The 24,405-nt window shown below is 39.9% G+C and overlaps 1 protein-coding gene and 1 non-coding gene across 2 annotated transcripts in view; one reads left to right on the top strand and one right to left on the bottom strand.

The window, feature by feature from the left end:
* Positions 1–6,742: 6,742 nt before the first annotated feature.
* On the bottom strand, positions 6,743–6,849 carry LOC119038215 (U6 spliceosomal RNA). Its single transcript, XR_005080376.2, has one exon. It is a non-coding gene; the product is annotated as a U6 spliceosomal RNA (small nuclear RNA).
* A 6,042-nt stretch (positions 6,850–12,891) lies between these two features.
* Positions 12,892–24,405, top strand: part of SLC25A16 (solute carrier family 25 member 16) — a 36,701-nt gene continuing 25,187 nt past the window's right edge. Inside the window, exons 1-4 of the mRNA XM_053663968.1 lie at positions 12,892–13,120; positions 16,627–16,719; positions 22,484–22,617; positions 23,558–23,621. Of these exons, the coding sequence (XP_053519943.1) occupies positions 13,000–13,120; positions 16,627–16,719; positions 22,484–22,617; positions 23,558–23,621 (412 nt within the window). The 5' untranslated portion in view covers positions 12,892–12,999. The remainder of the gene's footprint in view (positions 13,121–16,626; positions 16,720–22,483; positions 22,618–23,557; positions 23,622–24,405) is intronic.

Raw genomic sequence — 24,405 nt, 5'->3', positions numbered from 1 at the left:
CTTATTGAATCCATCACCAAGTCCCAGCCTTTTTATCCCTTCAGGGTGTCTCAAATTCATGTGTCCATAGCCTTTACTCTAAACCAAGTGCCTATCTTTCAACAGTCACTTTTGTCCCTATTTCATCATCCAAGCTATAAGTGGAAGGACCTTTGTGAAACATACAACTGATTATGATGATCCCACCTGAACACTTTGGTTTCACATTACTTTTAGGAAAATGACAAGACTCCTACACTGGCTACCATTGGCTATAAGTTTTGACCGATTTCTCTATCTCATCTCACAAACCTAGGTCTTCCCACTCTAGCCACAGTGGTTTTTTTCTGTACTTGTAAACCAATAATTCTGCTCTTGTAAACGAGTGGATTTTATTTGCAGATAAGTTTAATTTTAGGCAGGCAAAAACTTCCGTAGTTCTTCAGTCTAGTAGCATCCCCTATTGTCCTACACCTTTGTCAATGTAAGTGACCTGCCTGATCCCTGGAAGGCTCCTGAATTCTTGAACTTGAATGGCTGAGTATGGTAAGGCCTCCTCGGTTATGATCAAACCCTTGAAAACACTGGACTCTCTCACCATAGCTACTGTTTCCTTCTCCTCAAGTGCTTTTCCTTCCTTCTTTCCTCAGTTAACGCTTCACCCATGTGTTCAATCATCCCTGCCTTAAGGATGCTTTGTCTAACCTTCTTGTTCAGGTCATAGGCCTGTTTTATGGTTTCACATCATTATGAACTAAGCCTCTTCTCAGACGTGCTAACCTAGTTTCAGTTTTACACAGTTAAGATCTGTCTCTCCCACTAGAATATAAGCTCCCTAAAAGGCTGGGACCAAGTTTTTGTTTACTGTTATGTCTCTGAGAAAGAAATAGCTATTGGACAAATGAAAGAACAAATTAGGTCAGTTCTGTAATACTTTTTAATTCATTGATGTATCTAAGTAAAACTACATTGAGATAATGCAATTCCTCTTCTGAAATATTCTTTCTCCTACAACTGCCTGGAAAATTCTTACTCATAATTTAAGACTCAGCTCAAATCTTCAGCTTTTTCTAAACTCCCAACTTCCCCCAAAGAACTGATCTCTCCCCTCTGTACTTTACGCCGCTGCACAAACCAAACACAGGACGGATAACTGATACATTGTACTTACTTTTTAGTAGCTGCTTGCTCTTTTACAAAACTTTTTACAGGAGTTTTGTCATATTCATATTTTTTTAGATTTTATTTATTTATTTATCTTTAGAGGGGAAGGAGAGAGGGAGAGAAATATCAGTGTATGGTTGCCTCTCATGTGTCCCCTGCAGGGAACCTGCCTGCAACCCGGACATGACTGGGAATCGAACTGCGATCCTCTGGTTCGCAGGCCTGTGCTCAATCCACTGAGCTACACCAGCCAGGGCTATCATTGTTTTTTAATTTATTGATTTCTAGAGAAGGGGGAGAGAGGGGGAGAAATTAGTTGTCCTATTTCTTTATGCATTCATTGGTCGATTCTTGTATGTGCCCCGACTGGGGCTCAAACCCACAACCTTGGTGTATGGGGATGATGCTCCAACCGACTGAGCTACTTGACCAGGAGTACCATACTCACTTTTGTTTTTATATCTTGACTATCTAATACAATGCAGGACACATGGTACGTAGACATTAAAGTTTATTGGCTGAATGAGTAATGATATGTTCTGGCCTTGTCTAGAGTGGCTTAGTGGGTTGGTCATAGTCCCGCAAAGTCAAAGGGTTCACTGGTTGGATTCCCGATCAGGGCACGTGGCTGGGCTGTGGGCCAGGTCCCCGGTTGTGGTGTGTGCGAGAGGCAACTGATCGATGTTTCTCTAACATGGGTGTTTTTCTCTCTCTCTTCCCCTCTCTCTGAAAATAAATTTTAAAATATTTTTTTAAAATAATGACCTGTTCTGCAGGACTAGGTGTGCACATACTAAGGAAGCGAGGGACATATAGCACCTGGTATGTACTGAGCACAGTGGTAGGTACTATGCCCAAATGATCTTATTTGACATTCACATCCCATCAGGGGGCACTTTACCGATTAGAAGCTGAAGATGAAAAATTAAAACTAGAACTACATGGGGGTGGCTCCCAGGGCCCCTGTGTTTCCCTGCTCTGCCTGATCCCTGACCAACCTGGGCTTCAGCCTGGGCTTGTCACTCCAGGAGCTACCACGTCTTCCGGCTTCGAAGGCCATGAGCAGAACTTTGTGGTGCTCACTGCAGAGACCTTTTTTAAGGGTCCCCCAGATCCTGTCTGCAAAGCAGGGTTAAGAGCCATGCTGCCTAGATTCAAATCCCAGCTCTGCCACTCAGAAGTTGTGACATTCAGAGATATTTGCTTGAAGCCAGAATCTCTGAACTTACACCCCACTCATCTCCCAAAGTCCCAGTTGGTTCTGAACAAGGTAGATGGTGTCTTTATGAGTCAGAGTGAGGGAACAAGAAGAGAGAGAACCAAGTTAGCATGCACCACAGATCTCTGCTGCCTCCGAGATTTTTAAAAAGATTTCTATTTATTTATTTTTAGAGAGAGGGGAAGGGAAGGAGAAAGAGGAGAGAGACAGCAGTATACAAGAGATACATCAGTCGGTTACCTCTGACATGTCCCCACCCAGAAACCTGGTCTGCACCCTAGGCATGTGCCCCGACTGGGAATTGGACTGGCAGCCCTTTGGTTCACAGGCCAGCGTTCAATCCGTTGAGCCACACCAGCCAGGGCTGCCTCAGAGATTCTTGTGGAGTTAGTGTGTCTGATGGCCTCACCTCATGATACACCACCTCTTCTGTTCTCAGTGCTTCCTTTCTCCACTGCCCACGATCGTCTTGCTTTTTCTTGTCATTATTATGGGAGACTACTGCCTTTAACTTCAGTTCCAGAGCCTCAGAATATCAGGATTTGTGGTTTCAGTAGGATATTTGTTAATTTTTCATTGTAATGGTTGTAACGGTAGAAAAAAATTTTTTTGTTTGGGCTGATTAGTTTTTTATGGGAAGCTGTGTTACAAAGTAACAAAGTCATCCTGGGAACAAACTTGTAAAAATTGTTTCCAAGAAAACAGCTTGTGTTACAAGTTATTTTTTTCTCGTCCTTATATTTTAATGTAACCATTCTGACCACATAGAAGGAAAATTTCAAATTAATTATCTTAAAAATAAAGGCTTGTTCTGGCTGATGTGACTCAGTAAGTTGAGTATTGTCCTACAAACTGAGAGGTCAACGGTTTGATTCCTGGTCAGGGTGCATACCTGGGTTGGGGGCCAGGTCCCCGATTGGGAATATGTGAAAGGCAAAATCTATTGGTGTATCCTATTGTACATTGATGTTTCCCTCCCTCTGTTTCTCCTTCCCTTCTCCTCTCTAAAAATAAAAGATTTTGTTTATTTAATTTTAGACAGAAGGGAAGGGAGGGAGAAAGAGAGGGAGAGAAACATCAGTATGTGGTTGCCTCTTACGTGCCCTGCGGTGGGGACCTGACGTGTAACCCAGGCATTTGCCCCGACTGGAATCCAACCAGCAACCCTTTGGTTCTCAGGCCCGCACTCGGTCCACGCAGAGGCATACCAGCCAGGGCAAAACCTTTTTTTAAATCTTAAAAAAAAAAAAAAGAAAGAAAGAAAATAGAAAAAAAGAAAGACTTGACTCTTTTGGTTGTAGTATAATGTAAAACCCAAACATAGCAGTTACATTAGAATTGAAAGGCGACTGTATAGTTGGCACTAGGAGAATGCTTCCCAATTTGAATATGTAAATACTAATAATTCTTTAAAATGCAGTGGTTTCCCTCTTAATAATTACTTATACTGGCTCACTTTATAATCTGTTGCTAATTCATAAACTTAAAAGTGTGAAAAATAGTCCCGACTGCTGTGGCTCACTGGGTTGAGTGTTATCCCATGAACCGCAGCGTCTCTGGTTTGATTCCCAGTCAGGGCACATGCCTGGGTTGTGGGCCAGGTCCCCTGGTTGGGGGCCTGCAGGAGGCAGAGAATCAATGTTTCTCTCCCTCTCCTCCCTTCCTTTTCCTCTCTCTCTAAAAGTAAATCAAATATTTTTTAAGAAGAGGAAAGAATATATGTATGCAATTATGTATTTCAGATATATGTCTGTGGACTAACAGAAGTTAATATAACAAGTACTGCTGAGTGGCTCAGTTTTATTTGTTTATTTTTAACTGACTGGGAACTGAAGCCACATCCTGGGCATGTGCCCTGACCAGGAATGGAACCAGTGACCTTTCTCTTTGTGGGATGTTGCTCAACCAACTGAGCCACACAGCTCTGGACTATGGGTTAAATTATATGATTACAAAATTATTAAAATTAATAAGGTGGTACCATAGACACTCCTGGTTGCAGAGTTCAGAGCAGAAGCAATCAGCTTGCCACTGTAGACTCTTCCAGTTGTAGACTTCGAACTAAAGCAGCCTAGAAAATTACCCTTATTTTTTTTTTGGCAAATTTTATTTATTTTTAAATGATTTTATTTATTTATTTTTAGAGAGAGGGGAAGGGAAGGAGAATGAGAGGGAGAGAATCATCAGCGTGTGGTTGTCTCTTGAGTGCCCCCCACTGGGGACCTGGCCTGCAACCCAGGCATGTGCCTTGACTGGGAATCAAGCTAGCGACCCTTTGGTTCACAGGTGCACGCTTGATACACTGAGCTACACCAGCCAGGGTGAAATGACCCTTATAATATATGGAACCTATGGCCCGGCAGCCTTGCCCAAATCTCTGGTACAAGAATCCTGACTATCACCCGTCCTCTGTTCCGGGGGCAGGATTCAGAAATGAAAATCTTTATTTTCCGTACTCAGTGGTGCCCAGTGAGCATCCGGACGGCCTTGTATCTCAGTCCCCTTTGCCCACTACACCTAACCAGATATTTATATTCCCTGTGTGTTGTAATCCAGCACAATTCTGGCACTATAGTGGCTGTGGGGGAAACATCAGAACAAAATGGACTCAAACTGAATTTCAGCAGATGCAGCACAGCGGGATTTTACAAAGTTCCTATGAAAGTTAGGGGTGTACTTGACGTTCCTCAGGAGGCCAACAACCCTCAGAAGAATGCTTCATGGAGAAAGTATAAGAAAAAGAAGTGGGAGAGAGGATAGCTACCCCAAGGGGGCCATTCTCTCTGTTGCCTGGTGGATCTGGTTTAACAAAGTCGATGAAACCATCTAGGGTGATGTGAGCTGGTCGCAGGATGCAGAGATGGAGATGTCCCCTGAGCAAGTGCCCTTGGTAATGAAAAGTCATCACCACACTGTGCAACAGAGGAATCAAGAAAGAAGTTCAGGAATAGGAAATGAAACCAGGCCCACAGTGTATTCTTGTATCACAAGACAGTGCATTTTAACAAAAATGCTACCTTGAACATTGTGCTTCCTGATGATTCAGAGAACTGTGAGTTGGAAGACAAGTGTGTAAGGTAGAATCATTCTGTGAAGAACTTAGTAGTCTGAGTTCTAAAGAAAGGTTTTTTTTTTCACGAGGCATGCAGAGCAACTAGGTTGTCAGGGCGCTCTCTCTATCCCCAGCTTGTCTGGCCCAGCAGCAATAAAAACGGCAACAAGAAGTTCGCTGAATATGAGAACACCCCTTTGATTAGCATGTTGAAGAGATGGGAGGACTGTGAAATCATTTTATAACAAGCTTCAAACAGAACATACCATGGCCCAGCAGGAGCAACTGGAGTCCAAAGAGCATCCCAGGAGATGTTGAATGAAACAAATTACTGAGTTCCAGCTACAAAGAACAACTACATGTAGCATCATCACAATGGGCTCTAACATGAATGTCTTGATTTGAACTAATAAAGCTGTCATACCAACAAAGAGGCTAAGCCTTTGGAATTATAAATTGTAAAAGTAAATTAAGTAAATTGCAAAAAATTGTTTTAATAATAGGGCATTAGTGATAGATGATGCCTATTCCTTATAAATGTAAGTAAATGAAGGTTAATAATCTGTGGTCTGAGAGAGACCACCTAGTGATAGAAGACTTCAAGCTATCCAAGGTCCGTGGCATGTATGTTAAAGTAGCAGCCTGACTCTTCTCTGTTTCGGGAAATGTCAGGGTATGTGTGGGATTGGGGGAAGCTTTCAAAGAGGACTTTAAGGTAGATATCATTAAATATGGTCTATATGGTATTCACATATAATCTACATTTTAAAGAAAAAACCATTGCCAAAACTTTTTTCTTTGTGCTTTCGTACTGTTTTCATCATCTTTACAGTTGGTGCCAACATCCCCAACCCCTTTCTATACCTTAAACCAGTTCTCTCCTCTATTATTCTGTTAATGTTATAATCAAGTCTCCTAACCACCCTATTAAAAACTTTACAGCAACTTTGACTTTTCCGGTACCTTCTCCACATCTAATTCCTTAGCAGGCCCACCAGGTGCTACCTCCTCCCGCCACTTCCTTCCTGGTCACTGTGTTTTCACGTTCTTACCAGCCCTCTGGCACGGATTGTTGCTACAGCTTCATAACTGGCTTCCTCGCTGTCAGCTCTGTCAGTGTCTGCCTTCTCAATTGTCCCATTCATCTCTCCCAGGTTAATTTTTCTAAATCATAGCTGTCACCAGCTACTTAATAAGTCTAAACTCCTCAGCCCAAGTCGAAAACTATTCATGATATGATCTTGCCCCCCTTCTCTGATGTTACTGGTCGAGGTCTGCCATACAAGTGTTGGGGAGTCAGAAAGAGGTGTTCAGGCATCTTAAGATAGGCAAACTTGTCTCTTCTTTGTTTTATGCATGTCATCCTTGAGCGGGGGACATGCTAATCTTCTCTGTACTGTTCCAGTTTTAGGATATGTGCTGCTGAAGTGAGCGCTGTTTTCTTGAATATGTTGAATTTCCTTGTGTGTGTGCATGAATCTTGACCCGTGCTTGGCCATGTCAGATGACAGTTCAGTTACCTCTTTCCCTGATGACCACTGAAAAATGCAGTCTGCCGTGGGTTGGTTTTTCTCCACTTTTTAAGTCTCCGTCTAGTAGTTACTCTAAATATAGATATCCTAAAAATAAAGACAGAGATAGAAAGGATTGTCTTAAGTAGACCTATCACCACTTATTATCTGGTGTCAAATGACTTATCCAAGGAGCAAAACAGATAGTCCCTACCTATACAGAATGCACATTCTAGTGAGGGAAACATAATAAAAACATTTGCTATATAATATAAATCATATGTAATGATTTATTTTTATATATAAATATAAATTTTACATATGTATTACACATAAATTATATATAATACTGATGGGTGCTGTGGAAAAAATCAAAGAAAAGCGGAGAAAAAAGATACTGAGTTTTCGTAGGGATGAGGTTAGAGTGGGTGGTAATTTTAAATATTAGAGCCAAGAAAGGTCACCCTGAAAAGGTGATATTTGTGTAAATATTTGGAGGTGGGGAGAGGAGGAGGAAGTTACACGGGATATGTAAGGAGAAAGTCGCACAGGCAGAAGGAACAGCATGTGCACAGGCCCTGAGGGAGCATGCCTGGTATTTGTGAGGGACGAAGCAGCCAGTGTGACTAAAGGGAGTCCTAGGAGTTGAGGTCAGAGATATAACAGGACACCAGTAGACCGTTGTAAGAATTTCTGTAAGTAATATGCACAGCCATGCAGAGGTTTTGGGACAAGAAGCGACAAGACTTGTTTTAGGTTTTAAAGAATTGCTTTGGCTGCCATATTGAGAATAGACAGAAGGGGGCAAGAGAGAGCAGGGAGACTAGGAAATTAATTAAGGTTTATGGACTGAGGATGGAATGGATATTTCATGAAATGAAGGAAGGCTTCAGGACTAGCATGTTTGCAGAGGAAGATGGGGAATTTAGTTTTGAATATGACACATAGATGTCAATTAGATATACAAATATTGAAAATATGAATCAATAGAGTTGGGGAGTAGGTAGGGAGGACTGGAGATTGGGAGTCATGAACATTTATTTAGATGGTATTTAAAACTATGAGGTTGGCTAAGATCTCAGAATTTTACTATAGAAGAGACCCATAGACTGAGCCCTGGGATACTGTAACATCTGTAGGTTGGGCTGTTGAGTAGTTAACCAGATGAGTAGATGGAGAAGAAATACTTGGATGTTTAAATCACTAGACTTGTCAGTTATTATCTATATATCAACTTTTCATTCTGGATCTGGATTGGGTTTTGGAGTTTGGGCCATTAAGTGATAAATGAAGCCTGTAAGGTGCATCTCATTGGGATGGAAATGGATGAGGGGAGGTGTACCAGTACAGCATATAGAACGGGGTGGGGGGGAAGAAGCACGTGTTAGCACTAGGAACTGAGGCTGTTTGTCTAGTTATGTAATATGAAAGTATAGGCCAAGATGGAGGCGTAGGTGGGAATACTTTGCGTCCTTGCACAACCAAATCTAAAAATAATAAAGTTTTAACAACAATAAATGCAACCAAACCACACAGAAAATCAACAATACGGAGTCCGAAAACAACGAACCTCTCAGCTAAACCAGTGAGAGGGGTGAAGCCAGCAGCGGAGCGGGTCAGGCAAAAAAGATCCCCCAACGCCAGCGGTGCACAGGCAGCCAAGGGCGTGGATCCCAGTTGCGGGCTAGCAACAGGCAGAACCCAGGGAAGAGGCGCGGCTGTCTGTCTGCAGTTGGTCGGGCATTTGCACGAAGATAAACCAGTGAAGAGGCCAACATTGAGACAGATCGTGCAGGCCCTGGTGGTCGGCGCAGGACTGCGGCCCCACACATTTGCGCTTGGATAAGCAGGCGGGGGTGAGCAGTGAGGTGGACTGGTTGAGCGGAAAGGACTGCCATTGCTCTCTCTCTGACCCCACCCCCACATACAGTGTCATAAACCAGTGACCTGGGTGGCCCCGCCCTGGTAAACAACTAAGGCGCCTCTCCTCATACCTAACAGGTGCCAACAGATGAAAATATGTCTCAAGAACAACTCAGAGCCCCAGAGCCAATAAATCTAAGCGATGAAGAAATAGCCAAACTTTCAGATGCACAGTTCAAAACTGGTGATCAGGATGCTCACAGAACTGGTTGATTTTAGTCACAAATTAGAGAAACATATGAAGGCTAAACTAATTGAAATAAATGGTAATGCACAGGAAACCAATAGTAATGGAAAGGAAACTGGGACCCAAATCAAGGGAGCAGACCAAAAGGAAGGAAAAAATGACCAAACAGAAAAATATGAAGAAACAAGAATTCAAAAAAGTGAGGAGAGGCTTAGGAACCTCCAGGACATCTTCAAATGCTCCAACATCCGAATTATAGGGGTACCAGAAGGGGAAGAGGAACAGTTACAAGTGGAAACCTTATTTGAACAAATAATAAAAGAGAACTTCCCCATTCTGGCAAAGGAAATAGACTTCCAGGAAATCCAGGAAGCTCAGAGAGTCCCAAAGAAGTAGGACCCAAGAAGGAACACACTAAGGCACATCATCATTATTTATATTAGCCAAGATTAAAATGAAGGAGAGAATCCTAGAAGCAGCAAGAGATAAGGGGGCAGTCACCTACAAAGGAGCTCCCATCAGACTGTCAGCTGATTTCTCAAAAGAGACCTTACAGGCAAGAAAGGGCTGGAAAGAGGTATTCCAAGTCATGAAATCCAAAGACCTACAACCAAGATTGCTCTATCCAGCAAAGCTTTCATTTAGAATGGAAGGACAGATAAAGTGCTTCTCAGATAAGATCAAATTCAAGGAGTCCATCATCACCAAGCCCTTATTATATGAAATGTTCAAGGGACTTACCTAAGAAAAAGAAGATAAAAAAGATGAACAGTGAAAGGACAGCAAATTCACAGTTATTAACAACCACACCTAAAACAAAAGCAAACTAAGAGGACAGCTAGATCAGGAGCAGAACCATAGAAATGAAGATCACATGGAGGGTTAGCAACAGGGGAGTGGGAGAAGGAGAAGGGGGAGAAGGTACAGAAAATAAGTAGCATAGACGGTAGATAGAAAATAGATAGGGGGAGGGTAAGAATAGTATGGGAAATACAGAATCTAAAGAACTTGAGACACGTGTTCATGAACTAAAGGGGGGGATGGTGGGGGGGGTGTGCAGGGTGGAGGGGAACGGGGGGAATAGAACACATGTAATGGCATAATCAATAAAATAAAACAAACAAAAAATTGTGAGTTTGCTGTCATTTTACTATACATGTTTTTATCTTTTTTTTTAAAGATAAATCCCTTTAACATTTCCCTTATTAATAATAAGAACTTGGTGATGATGAACTCCTTGTCCTTATCTGAGAAGCACTTTATCTGCCCTTCCATTCTAAATGAAAACTTTGCTGGGTAGAGTAATCTTGGATGTAGGTCCTTGCCTCTCATGACTTGGAATACTTCTTTCCAGCCTCTTCTTGCCTGTAAGGTCTCTTTTGAGAAATCAGCTGACAGTCTGATGGGAATGCCTTTGCAGGTAACTGTCTCCTTTTCTCTTGCTGCTTCTAGGATTCTTCCCTTAATTTTAATCTTGGGTAGTCTAATTAGGATGTGCCTTGGTGTATTCTTCCTTGGGTCTAACTTCTTTGGGACTCTCTGAGCTTCTTGGACTTCCTGGAAGTCTATTTCCTTTGCCAGATTGAGAAAGTTCTCCTTCATTGTTTGTTTAAGTAATTTTTTCCTCTTCCTCTTCCTCTTCCCCTTCTGGCACCCCTATGATTCAGATGTTGGAACGTTTAACGATGTTCTGGAGGTTCCTAAGCCTCTTATTTTTTTGAATTCTTATTTCTTCATTCTTTTCTGGTTAGATGTTTCTTTATTCCTTCTGGTTCATGCTGTTGATCTGAGCCCCAGTTTCCTTCCCATTAGTATTGGTTCCCTGTACATTTTCCTTTATCTCACTTAGTGTAGCCTTCATTTTTTCATTTAATTTGCGATCAAATTCAACCAATTTTGTAAGCATCCTAATTACCAGTGTTTTGAACTGCGCATCTGATAGGTTGGCTATCTCTTCATCACTTAGTTGTGATTTTTCTGGAGCTTTATCTGTTCTTTCATTTGGACCATTTTTAAAATTTGTCTTGATGCACCTGTTACGTAGTGAGGAGCAGAGCCTTAGGTATTCACCTGGGCAGGGCAACCCGCTTTGCTGCGTTGTGATGCTGTTTGTAGGGAACGGGGCCAAGAGGGAACAAAGACACTTGCTCCACTCTTTGCCAGATATCGGTCACTTCCCCCACTACCCTCAAGCAAAATAAGCCCTTCTGGTGCTGATTCCCAGATGGGTGTGTATATGTACGTTCTAGGACCCTGTGGGTCTCCGCAATGAACTTTCCTGTGCGGCTGGGAGTCTCTCCCTCTGCCGCGTCAACCTCCACAGATGTTTTCAATCAGTGGTTTGAGGCTTTATTTCCCTGCAGTGGGGTCCTGGGTTGCGCAGTCTGTCCTGCTCCCCAGTTGTTTCTCCTCATTAATCTGGATGCAAATGTGGGACCGCCCAGTCCACAATCCACCACCTCTCTGTATCCACCAGCCACAGCCTTGCCTCCAGTCCTCTCTGCCCCACTGCTGGTCTCCACCCCTCCTACTGGTCTGGGTGAATGTTGCTTCTTTAACTCCTTGATTGTTGGACTTCCATACAGTTTGATTTTCTGTCAGTTCTGGTTGTTTTTTGTTTTTAAATTGTTGTTGTCCTTCTTCTGGTTGTGCAAGGAGGCACAGTGTGTCTACCTAAGCCTCTGTCTTGGCCAGAAGTTCACATTTTATTTGTTAATAGTTAATTATTTATTGTATTTTTTTCATTACCATTTATCCCCCTCCTTTCTTTGGAGTCCTACAAATTATATCAACGCTTTCTGCCTTGTCAGGCTTTTTCGAATCTGTGCCTTCTACTTAACTCTCAAATTCCACCGAGCTTCACCCCCCACAATCACCACATTGTCCATGTCTGTGAGTTCTTTTTCTTTTTTGCTCCTGCACCTCTCCAAATGTTAGACGTGCAAAATATAATGATATTATTATATGGGTCTGTATTTTCTGGTAGAAATTGAAAATTTGGAATGTGAAGGGAAATAAACGTGAAGTCTGAACTAAGTATTAGTGAGGAAATATGGCTAGAAACAACTTGCAGAGGCTTAGACATAAAAAGAAGAGACCAGTGTCCAGTAATTAAGAAGGTTGGAGTAAATGTGGTGGAAAATAATAGATAATTTCTGGGACTATAAAAGTTCAGAACAACTTTGGTCACAAAGACTAGGAGTAAATTTTGATCATGCTGGAACTGATGAGAAACTCATGGTAAGAGACTAGTGCCCAAAGGGGGTGGTTAAGAAATCGCATCTTGGAATACAGTGGGCGGTGGACAGATTCCAGTTCCTAAGACTTTAGGGCAGAGGCTTGGGATTGGCGAGGAGTAATGCAATTTGTAGGGCTCCAAAGAAAGAATAATCTGCTCCAGCAATATTTCTTTGGAAAAGGTGGTAGAGGTGGAGTGAAAGCTTGGTAGGGAGTTAGGGCAGAAATTGAAGTGTAGTGAGAAGTTCTCTGAGAAGGCAGGGATGATTTGGTGGAAGATAGTGCAATTTCAGAGGTTCATGGAAACAGTCAAGAACCAAAGGTTGGTTCTGGAAAGGGTTCGTCTTAGGAAACTCAGAAGACAGCCCGTTGGGCAGTTGTAAATTGATGGTCAATACAGGTCAATGGGCAAGGAACAGCTTTCTCGGTTGGTGGGCTAGGCAGGGACTTTCCCGCTGGCTGCGCTTCACCTCTTAGGTCTGAACAGAAGAGGCCTGGAAAGAGAAGCCCACTGCAGGCACGGGAGGCAGGCTGCATGGGCTGCAGGCTGCATGGGCGAGCTGTCCAGCTCCAAGCCCCGCCCCTCGTTTACGCCATCAGCCCGCGCCGCACTGCAGGTTGTAGCTCCGCCCCGCCCGCGCGGCTGTCTGTGCTGTGTAAGCACTTGCGATGGCTATAGCTCTCTAGCTAGTTGAAGACTGAAGCTCCCCTCGCGGCCCTGGTCCTGATGGCGGCGGCGGCAGCCCTAGCAGCGGCCGGCGCCCCTCCTGTCATTCCGCAGGCGGCCGGAGCCGGAGGGCCAAGTGCCCGCCGAGACTTCTACTGGCTTCGCTCCTTCCTGGCCGGAGGTGGGTGTCTGCCGGAGGGACCTGGCCACGCCCGAGATGGGGTGTGGTGCACCCTGGGGCAGGGTGAATGCGGCCGCGAGGACATTCTTGAACAGTGGCTACTTCAGTGTCCTGTCATGTGTTTGTCCTGACGTGCTGTCACCTTTTCCTGATAATCATTTAACCAGTGACAGCAGGATCCTGGGGAGGAGGGCCCTGGAGCTGCTGTGGAGCCGCTGGGGAGGTGGAAGTGCTAGACCAGGCACCCATTCTTCAGGGTTGGATGGGAAAATAGGGGAGTCTTTTACAAAGGTCCGAGGTGTTTCAGTAAAACATGCTGTGCTTTCCTTTCTTTTATAAAGACCATAGGTGGCCGAATGTAGAATTGGACTTTGTTGTTTGCTTAAGAGAAAACAAATAGCTTTTAAAACATGATTGGAAAATTGTGCAAACTGTCAACAAGCAAAACTGATTCCAACAATTCCAGTAAACTCTGCCACAGTTGCTCACAATTACTTGACAGGTAGCTGGTGCAGCCCTGTCGTTGGTGTGACTGTAGGACCAGAAGGTTCATGTTGTCTGTCAGAAATTTGCTCTGCCTTTCCACGAAGAGGTGTTTTGGTCTCTACTCTTTCTTAATTGGTTGTGCGGGTTGTCTTCACTTATTTAAGACTAGGAATTTAAAAACTTCCTATAGAAAGATAATGTCTCTATGCTGCAGTAGTATTAAAAGTTTGTTCTGATAGAAAGGACATTCATTTATTTATACAGGAACATTTGAGTGCCTGCTATGTACCTCCTACATGTTCAGTGTACCTCAGGGAACAAAACAATATCCTGGAGTTTACATTAGTTGTGGAGAAAGACAATAAACACAATGAAAAGCTAAGTTATAGAGTTTGTTACAAAGTGATGAATCCAATGGGAAGAAGTAAAAACAAGAATGGGACGAGGAAATGGAGAGGCTAAGTGGGTGCATATTAAATAAGATAGCTGTGATAACTCTCATTCAAAGGATGACACTTGAACAGACTTGAAGAAGTGAGGGAGTTTAGCAATTTGATGGCTAAGAAGGAGCATTTCAGGAGAGAAAAGCTAAAGCAAAGGCTTCAAAGTAGGAGTGGGCCTCTGTTCAAAGAACAGCAGTGGCTGCAGCCAAGAGGAGTTGATGGGAGAGGGAGGTTAGAGACATACAGGGTGCAATTGGAGGGCCTTCCATACCATTGTGAAGATTCTGACTTTTACTTGGAATGAAGTTGGGAGTCATTGCAGGTCTTGAGCAGAGAAGTGACGTAGGACATTTCAAAAGTATCACTTTGGCTTCCCGTTGAGAGTAACTGTAGGAAAGTAAATATGGAAGCTAGGAGACTAGTTTGGAGGTTATTGCAGTAATTCACATGATAAATAGTGGCCTGGGTCAGGTGAGTAACAGGAGAAATGGTGAAAAATTGTGATAATCTGGATACAGATAGAATGAATAGGACTGTCTAACAGGTTAGAGGGGGTAAGTGAGTCAAGAATGACTAACTCATGGTCTGAGCAGCTGAAAGGTTGAAACACTGGCTGAAATGGGAAGGCTGTCGTTGAATCAATTTTCATGGTGGTTGCAGGTGGAGGGGAGATGAGGAGTTCAGTTTTGGAAATGTTTCATTTTGTGATATTGATTAGACGTTAAACCAGAATCATGGTACATGTTGCTGGGGATAGCAACCAGGTCTCTTTATGTGCTACTGGTAGTAATGTAAATTGGTACAGCTGCTTTGGAGAACTAGTTGGGAAGTTATCTGTGAAGCTGAACATTTGTATGTCATGTGATCCAGTAGTTCCACTCCTAGGTTTATCTTAACATATATATTTCTGTTCACGTCTACAGTATTCATGATAGTCCCAAATCAGAAGCAATCCAAATGCCCATCAGTGTTATAACATATTACCAAAATATGGTGTAATCATACAGTGAAATACTATGCAGCATTGAAAAAATGAATAAATTTCTGCCACATGCAACAGTGTTGATGAATCTCACAAGCTCAATATTGAACAGAAGAAACCAGGCACAAAGCAAGCCATGCTGTGTGATTTTATTTATGTAAGGTTAAAAAAAAACAATCAAAACTAAGTCCGTGTTGTTAGAAGTCAGAAAGCTGATTGGTTATCTCTGAGAAGGAGGGGCAAAGAGTGATTATGGGGGTACAGAAAAGACTTCTGGGAGGCTGGTAGTTTCATTTTTTGATTCGAGTGGTCCTTATGTGACTATTCACCATTCATTAAGTGACATACAATTTGTGCACTTTTTTCTATATATCTAACAGTTAATACTTAAAATCTCTTAAAAGGAGGAAAAGAATTGCAGATAGCAAGTATCAGAAACTCTGCAAAGGAATCTTGATTAGGCTTTGTATTTTTTAGAAGCTTGCATGGTTTTTGTTTTCTTTTTACGTAGTTTTCTTTCTTTTAAAATCAGGTTTATTAAGGTATAATTTATATACAGTAAAATTCACCCTTAATTTAAATTCATTTTCTACTTACTATATTTTCAGTTTACAGTGGGTTTATCAGTATGTAACGCCATCATAAATCAAGGAGCATTTGTACATATAAGGTACTTTAGAAAAGTGTATTAGTTCATGTGGGCTACTATAACAAAAATGCCATAATTTGATGGCTTAGAAACAACAAACATTTATTTCTCATAGTTCTAGAAGCTGGAAAATCCAAGATCATGGTGCCATCAGATTCAGTGTCAAATGAGGACCTTCTTCTTTATAGACAGCAAATTCTTACTGTGTTTTCACAGGTTAGGGGTACCTGGGGCCTCGTTCATAAGGTCACTAATCCCACAGTTAGTTGAATAGTTGAATCATATTGCATTTTATATAAATAAAGATGCAGAGCCCTCTGGACATAATCACCCCCTAAAAGCCCTACCTCTAAATGCCATCAAATTGGGAATTAGTTTTCAACATGAAATTTTGGGGGGTGGGACACAAACAACATAGCAAAAGAATCTATATATCTTAGAAGCATGCCAAGCCTAGTAGGCCTGGCCTATATGTATGTATCCACTTTTGCACTGTGCTGTCATCTGCATGTCTGCAGGGTTGCATGTGGTAGGGACCACGTACATAATTGCTGAATATATGAAAGAATGATTGAATTTTATGGGTAAAAGTTGGTTATTTCAATGCAAAGGTTGCACTGAAGAGGAGGAGGTTTCTTCAAACAGTGCCTTACAGTTGAGTAAATACCTTTCAAGTGTCTCCATAACCACTTTTAGCAAGATTCCCAGTATTGGTCAGGTATTAGGGTTCAGATTCACACTCTTCAAACTTATTTTTAGGTATAACATGCCAATTAGTAAGTTACAGAGAATGAGGGGCAATGATCTGCACATCACTTCTACTGGGTAGTTACACTCATGGAGACCAAATTAAAGATCAGAGAGTATGTGTTGGCTGAACAAATAATGGTTTTCATCCGGAAAGAAATGGTATACAACATCTCCCTGACTTCTTAAAATTTTTTAGGTATTGCGGGATGCTGTGCTAAAACAACAGTTGCTCCTTTGGATCGAGTAAAGGTTTTATTACAAGCTCACAATCATCATTATAAACATTTAGGTGAGTTAATAGATGCTAAAGATTAAAATGAATGAAAACATCCATCTGTGGCTTGGTTTCCATTTGTGAATTACAGTGGAAGGGAGATACAAAAGGGAATTCAAATTTGGTGGCAGATTTTACAAGGACTAGATTTCTGTTATTCATTTTAATATTTTCATTTACCATAGTTTTTATAATTGTTTTAGGGTACTGATATCCTCTAAACCAAAATCTTTGAATCATTGAAGTACTACTGGTTGCTTATTGGGATTAATGTGTCACATCCTTGACAGACACACATTAATAGCTCAGTTGGATTTTGTTATTTAAGAATCCAATCAGACCCTGGCTAGTGTGGCTTAGTTGGTTTAGCATCGTCCACAAACTGAAAGGTCGGTGGTTCCATTCATTCCTGCCTGGCACATGCCTGGGTTACAGACCAGGTCCCCAGTAGGGGGTGCGAGAGAGGCAACCACATAGTGATGCTTCTCTCCCCTTTCTACTTCCCTTTCCTTCTCTAAAAATAAATAAATAAAATCTTTAACAAAAGTTTTAAAAGAATATTAATTGACTAGGGATGAAGGTCATAATGTTTTAGTTAATTTTAAAATATTACAAAATAGTGGAATTATTTGCATTTTATATAAATAAACGTGTTTAGACAAAAGACTGGAAAGACAAACATTAACATTAGTGGTTAATACTCATTGGTGAGATTAGAGGAAATATTTTCCCTCTAAGCTAATTTGTAACACATGTTGAACAAACATGTATTACTTTTTCAATTAGAAGGGAAAAGAGTTTTTAAAAAAAATTTAATGTGTTTCCTTGGTGGAGTAGGGAAGTTGGATAGAGTATTATCCTGATATGCCAAGGTTGCGGGTTCTGTACCTAGTCAGGGGTACATATAAGAAGCAGCCAGTGAATGCATAAATAAGTGGAACAGCAAATCAATGTTCATGACTTCTCTTTCTCTCTTTCTCTCTCCTCCTTTCCCTCTCTCCCCTTCTTTTCTCTCTCAATTAAAAAAAAAATTATTGTGGACAGAGAGACCAAGAAAGAAATTAGGTCAAGGCAACCAAGTCATACCACTTCATTGCTTTAGTTTCCTGCTTCAAAAGATAGGAACAATGAGTGCTCTGCTTGATCTATGCAACTATGCAACATCGGTGTAGAAGAAAGATGATGAACAGAGTAGATAAGAATTATTTTTTCAATTGGATATTTAAAATGTGATTTTCCTGCCCTGGCTGGTGTAGCTTAGTGGATTGAGTGCACATGCCTGCGAACCAGAGGATAGCGGTTCGATTCCCAGTTGCAGCACATGTCTGGGTTGCAGGCCAGTTCCCAGCAGGGGGCGCATGAGGGGCAACCATACATTGATATTTCTCCCTCTCTCCTTCCCTTCCCCTCTAAAGATAAATGAAAAATCTCTTTTAAAAATGTGATTTCCTTAAAAAAAGTGTAATGGCTGTTTATATTTTACATTAATTGCAGCTCGCTTTGTTGTCAATATTCTTAACACTAAGTCCGTACTTTAAAATTGAAAAACAAAAGTTACCATCTCTATGTCCAGCAATAAATTCTGTATGTTCACAATGTGCTCTTCATGTATAGAAATAATCGGACTTTTGAATTTATTAAGAGATTATATAAAACTGGAAATGAAGGAAATTACTTTGTTATGTAAATTGAGGGTGAAAGGGACATGAATTAGCCCTGGCTGGTGTAGCTCAGTGGACTGAGTGCAAGCCTGCAAACCAAAGGATTCTGGTTGGATTCCCAGTCAGGGCACATGCCTGGGTTGCGGGCCAGTTGCCAGTAGGGGACTCACGAGAGGCAACCATACATTCATATTTCTCTCCTTCTCTCCGTCCCTTTCTCTCTAAAAATAAATAAATAAAATCTTAAAAAAAAAAAGGGACATGAATTATATTACCCAGTATCTTGGAGTGTTTTACAATGACCCAACAGACCAATAACTGAGTTGGATTGTTTTAGTCCTTTAACCTGTTCCCTATGGTGATCTGTGTTGTTTTGTTTACTGATTTGTAATTATTCGGTTACCTATTCACGTTAGATTTCACCCTCTACAGGGCTGCGTACCATGGGTTACAGTGTACCCTATAAAGGCATGCAAAACTTGAAATGGAATTCCTGCAAGTGGTGTAGTATATGGAATTCCATGTATCTTAAAATATACAAGCTGTAAAAAAAAAAAGGTATTTTTTAAATTTTCTCTAAAATGTTTTTTGGCATTTTATTCTAGATACCTCCTTTTTAATATATATGCATAAATATTTTTAAAATTCTGGTTTTTTAAAGCATGAATTTTCACAGTCAAATAAAACATGAAGATGTGCTATTGAATAAAATTTCTACTTTAGCTTCTTTTTAAAAATGTGTGAACCATCCTTTCCTTGAGGTTGTGCTACTGTTCTCTGAGCCTGTTGTGAGAGCGGCACATCTAGTGACTAAACAGCACACTCATGTCGACTAGAGCTCTGCTTTACTTTGGTGTGGTTTTTGGAAAAAAGAGAAAAAAACAAATAATGTGTGACATTACTTCCAAAGCATCAAAAACTACTTTTTATTTTTGAATCAAATGAAAAGTAAGGAGTATGGTAATTAGAACTTCCCTTTCCCCCCACTTGCAGTTTGTGTCAAGAATTTTTTCCTGTAGTATATTATAAATCTTTGACCTTCATTTGGCTTTTTCCAGTCAAATGTGATATAAAAATAGGTAGATGAATCATAAGAGGATTCTTTAAAAATTTTTTAATTTTGCTCCTTTTACACTTTATCTAAAAAATTTTTTGAATGCATATTTTTATAAGTTCATTATTCAGAAAAGTACAAAAGCAAAATGTCATTTTCTGTCCCTATTACCTGTTTGGAATCAAGCATTTTTCCAAGTTTCTTCCATTTTCTTTTAGCTGATGTGTACATAGACAAGCATATGCTTATATTTTACCAAATGTTCTTTCTAATCCTAGCTTGATATTAAGTGAAGATACAGAGAAGGATTTAAATAACACACAAGCTTGATATGTAGATATACTGAGGATTTTGCACCCTACAGGGAATACACATTTTTTCCCAAACAATTTTATAACATTTTCAAAAATTGGTCCAGTATTATGTCTTACAGAAAATCTCTGAAATAACTATGCATGTTGTCAGATTGGTACTAGACTTATTGTGGTGATCACTTCATAAATTATATTAATGTCTAATCACTATGTTGTACACCTGAAACTAATATAATATTGTGTGTCAACTGTAGTTGAAAAAATTTAAAAATATTAAAAACAAATTTCAGCCCTGGCTGGATTACTCAGTTGGTTGGAATGTCAGCCCGTATACCAAAAGGTCGTGGGTTGGTACCTCAGTCAGGGCACATACCTAGGTTGTGGGTTTGATCCTGGGTTGGGGGCATGTGCAGGAGGCAACCAATCAGTGTTTCTCTCTTGCTATCTCTCCCCACCTCTGCCGCCCCCAGCCTTTCCTCTCTCTCTAAAATCAGTGAACATACCCTTGGTAAGGATTTAAAAAAAATAAAAGAACGAAAGAAAATTTCAGTTAATTTCCCAAAGTGAAAACAGATTGTAGGTTGAAGGAAAAAAAAATACAATTATCTCAGTAGATATTTTAAGCCGTTTGAAAACATTCAACATCCATTTTTCATGTCTGTTGAATGAAAAATGTTGTCTTAGTTAATTTGTTTTAGGTGAGATTTTTGTAAAAAGCATCTCGGTAAATATGGCCTTTTAATAGAATTTGAGAATCTTGGCTTTAAAAAAATTTTTCCCCCTTTTATCAATTCCAGAGGGAGAGGAAGGGAGGGAGAAAGCAAGGGAGAGAGACATCAATTTGGGAGAGAAACACCAATTGGTTGCCTCTTGCACCTGCCCCAACTGGGGACCCAACCTGGAACCCCCAATCATGTGACCCAACTGGGAATTGAACCTGTGACCTTTCAGTCTGCAGGGCAATGCCCAGTCCACTGAGCCACACCTGCCAGGGTGAGAGTCTTTGGCTTTTCACAGATGACTTTGTCCTTCAGCTTTTCTTTTTTGCTATCATTGAATTATTCACTCACATTCTTATTTTATATTTTATGTTTATTGTGCCTTTTTTTGTCATCTCTGGTTCCCCTCTGTAGGTTTTTCTTTTTAGATTTCCTTTTTTTTTTTTTAAAGCACTATATCTTTTTTGCCTATACTAACAGTTTTTCTTAAAATGTTTCCAGTAGTCAGAAAGTTTTAAAGAATAATACAGGGTCCAGAACAAATAATGCCCCTTTGTTGCTATAAAATCTTTTATTATAAAACATAAACGTGTAATTCTGTAGTATAACAATATTGCACTCAAGCACACCATGTAACATTTTAGGTGAAATGTTGAAATTAAAACTATAAATGATTACACCCACATTATTACTACCAACCACACTCAAGCAAACCTTATTTCTTCCAGACCTTGTATAATAAACATGTGGAGTCGGTGCTTCAAAATAAGCATTATCAGTACAATTGAAACTTCCTCTGTACTTCCCCTTCGTCATCATCATCCTTCCTGTCTCTACTAGATAGTCATGTTTCTAAATTTAATTACCCTTAAATTGTTACTAACACATTCGAATAAAATTAAACAGGACTTAACTCTTGCTCCCTCTTCCTACAAGGGGACACCATCTTCAATAGGATTTCCTTTCTAGGTGTGTGTGTGAATATATTTAGTTTTTTTATTCATGCATTTTGGGAGAATTTTATATATTATGCACATAGCCATATGTCAACATAATAGAATTCTTTTTACCAGACTGTTAGTCCATTGAGATACTTGCTTATTTAAAATGTTTTTATTACCTATTTTGTCTTGGATGTTAATAAGTAATTTCTGGGAAGGGATCAAGAGGTTACTTGCAGTCTGAAGTTCAAAAGGAGCCTAGTGATTTACTTTCATATTTGATCAGATATTTGTTTGAAAAATTTGGAAGGGAGCTTGAATTTAAATGATTTAATAATGGAAGTATTTAGTGATATGTTTATTGAAGTCTGTACTGCAAGTGGGACTAGTGATTAACCTTAATAGAATAATAAACATCAATATATAGGATCAGAACTGAGGCCTTTGTTTATCAATATTCCTAATTAAAGCCTACTAATGATGAAAAATTGCCCCCCAATTTAAATAGTTTTAATAGTTTTTTATTTAGCAATATTTTTTTTCTTATCCTCGCCTGAGGATATGCTTATTGATTTTTAGAGAGAGGGGAAGGGAAGGGGTGAAGGGAGAGGGAGAGGTTCAAACGTGCACCAGTTTACAGGGTAACACTCTAGTCCACTAAGCCACACCAGCCAAGGCTAGCAGTATTCTTACGTGTACAAACCACACATGTATCTGGGTCGGGCTGGGAAATGTCTTTCATCCTTCCAGATAGAGTTGATCATCTGCCCTGCAGTGTATGGACTTTGAATATATTTCTGCTGTTAATAGTTTTAGATAGCTATAGTTTAATATAATTTATGATAATTGTAAGTATAAGTTATTTGTAGCTATTCTTGCTATAATGTTTTATATTTTTACGTAATTTGAATAAGTTATGTATTTTAAGTAGTATTAACTTACATAGAAATTACTATTCATGTAATTTCTCAAATGAAATTATATACGGTGACATTAGTAATCTTTATCTGTGATTGTCATGAAAATTAGAATTGAGATCATTTTTTCTGTTGTAACAGTATTTGTCTTCTAAAAATCTTTCTAAAAATAGGAGTATTTTCGACATTGTGTGCTGTTCCCAAAAAGGAGGGATACCTTGGACTGTATAAAGGGAATGGTGCCATGATGATTCGAATCTTTCCCTATGGTGCCGTCCAGTTTATGGCATTTGAGCATTATAAAACGGTGAACTTTCATTTTGTTTTTTTGTCTTGTGTCCTTAACTATCATTCTTAGTTGACAAGGCATTTGCCTTGGCCTTTAAAATTACTTTGGATGAATGGGTAAAGTAATGTCTTTTTGAAGGAATTAGATCTGTGATAGTTTAAAATTTTAAATATAACTTAGAGTTAGAGTTATCTATTCCAGAGTTGTTAGTCATTTTTCAGTAAATTGTGTATATTCCCACTTAAGAAAAAGAGCCAAAGTACTCTTCAAGTAGATAATAATAAATCCATAAAGTATTAATAGCTCTTCAGTATTTTCGTGTTTCTCAATTGTAGGAGGGGAACATTGTGGCTTTGGATTTTCTTATTATATAAAATAGTGAAACCATATTGTAAAAAAAATCTATTTTTAAGTAACGATCTAAGTTAACAGCTTTTCCCATCTTGCTCATTGATCAAATTTCTCTTTTCTAGCTGAGTGAAAGTTTATCCTCTCAAACATGTTAACACAGAAAAGGGTTATGTATGTTAAGTTTCATAGGGTATCTTAAGATGCAAACTAAACAGTAGACATGGGAACAACATCGTAAGCTAGTCTGTCAGGTGGAACAGATGCCTTCGGTATGTGAAGACTTTATTGTCTGTAGAAGCATTTTATTCCTACTACTCCAATTTACACTTCATTTGTAATCATCAGCGTGTAGTGTATTTGGTGATCCTAAGCTAGACTGCATCTGTAAAAATACAGAATTAGAACAGAGGCCTGTAGGGAAAATATCTGACCTGTTCATGGCGTGATAGAACATGGTTCAGCTTCATATAATTGTAGTCATTTCACTCACATTTAATATTCCTCATTACTAGTTCTGTTACTCTTTTGAAATAAGTCTTCATTATTAAACAGTGAAATGGGTAGCATTTAAAAATATCTTATTTAATTTGATGTTTTTGGCTTCTAGTTGATTACTACAAAGCTGGGAATTTCTGGTCACGTGCACAGATTAATGGCTGGATCCTTAGCAGGTAAGAAGAATGGGTTTATTTTATTTCTGACATTTCTTTTCTATTAAAACACTTAATTTGGTTTAGGTGATATGTGTGATATTGATTAACAGGATACATTTGTTATCTTTCTTTATTCAACTATATAAGATATTGTTAGTATCCCGCCCTGGCTAGTGTGGCTCAGTGGGTTGAGTGCTGGCCTGCAAACCAAAGGTTGCCTATTTGATTCCCAGATTGGGGCACATGCCTAGGTTGTGGGGCAGATCCCCAGAAAGGAGCGCGCAAAGGCAACCACACATTGATGTTTCCCTCCCTCCCTTCCCCTCTCTAAAAATAAATTAAATCTTTTTTTAAAAGCAAGAAATTATTAATATCCCAACTCAAAAAAGAGTATTTTGAAGTGGGAGATGGTAAGGAATAATCTAAACTTACAACTATGTGAAAATTATGTCATTTCCTTTGACAGTTTACCTGAAAATGTTTATTTATTTATTTTTTAATTAAAAAAAATTAGGCCCTGACTGGTGTGGCCTAGTGGATTGAGTGCTGACTGATGAACCAGAGTCACTGGTTCAGTTCCCAGTCAGGGCACATGCCTGGGTTTCGGGCCAGGTCCCCAGTAGGAGCTGTGCAAGAGGCAACCACATGTTAATGTTTCTCTCCCTTTCTCCCTCCCTTCCCCTCTGTCCAAAATAAATGAATAAAATTTTTAACAAAAATTAAAAAAAATTATACTGACTATAGTAATACCTACTCCTATATAATGAAAATAGTATCACTCCCTTGAAACAATCACTGTTAG

The sequence above is a fragment of the Artibeus jamaicensis genome, unplaced genomic scaffold (assembly GCF_021234435.1).
Source record: "Artibeus jamaicensis isolate MK-2021 breed Jamaican fruit bat unplaced genomic scaffold, CSHL_Jam_final contig_332, whole genome shotgun sequence".
Classification (NCBI taxonomy): Eukaryota; Metazoa; Chordata; class Mammalia; order Chiroptera; family Phyllostomidae; genus Artibeus; species Artibeus jamaicensis.
This window is presented reverse-complemented; position numbering and strand designations above follow the sequence as displayed.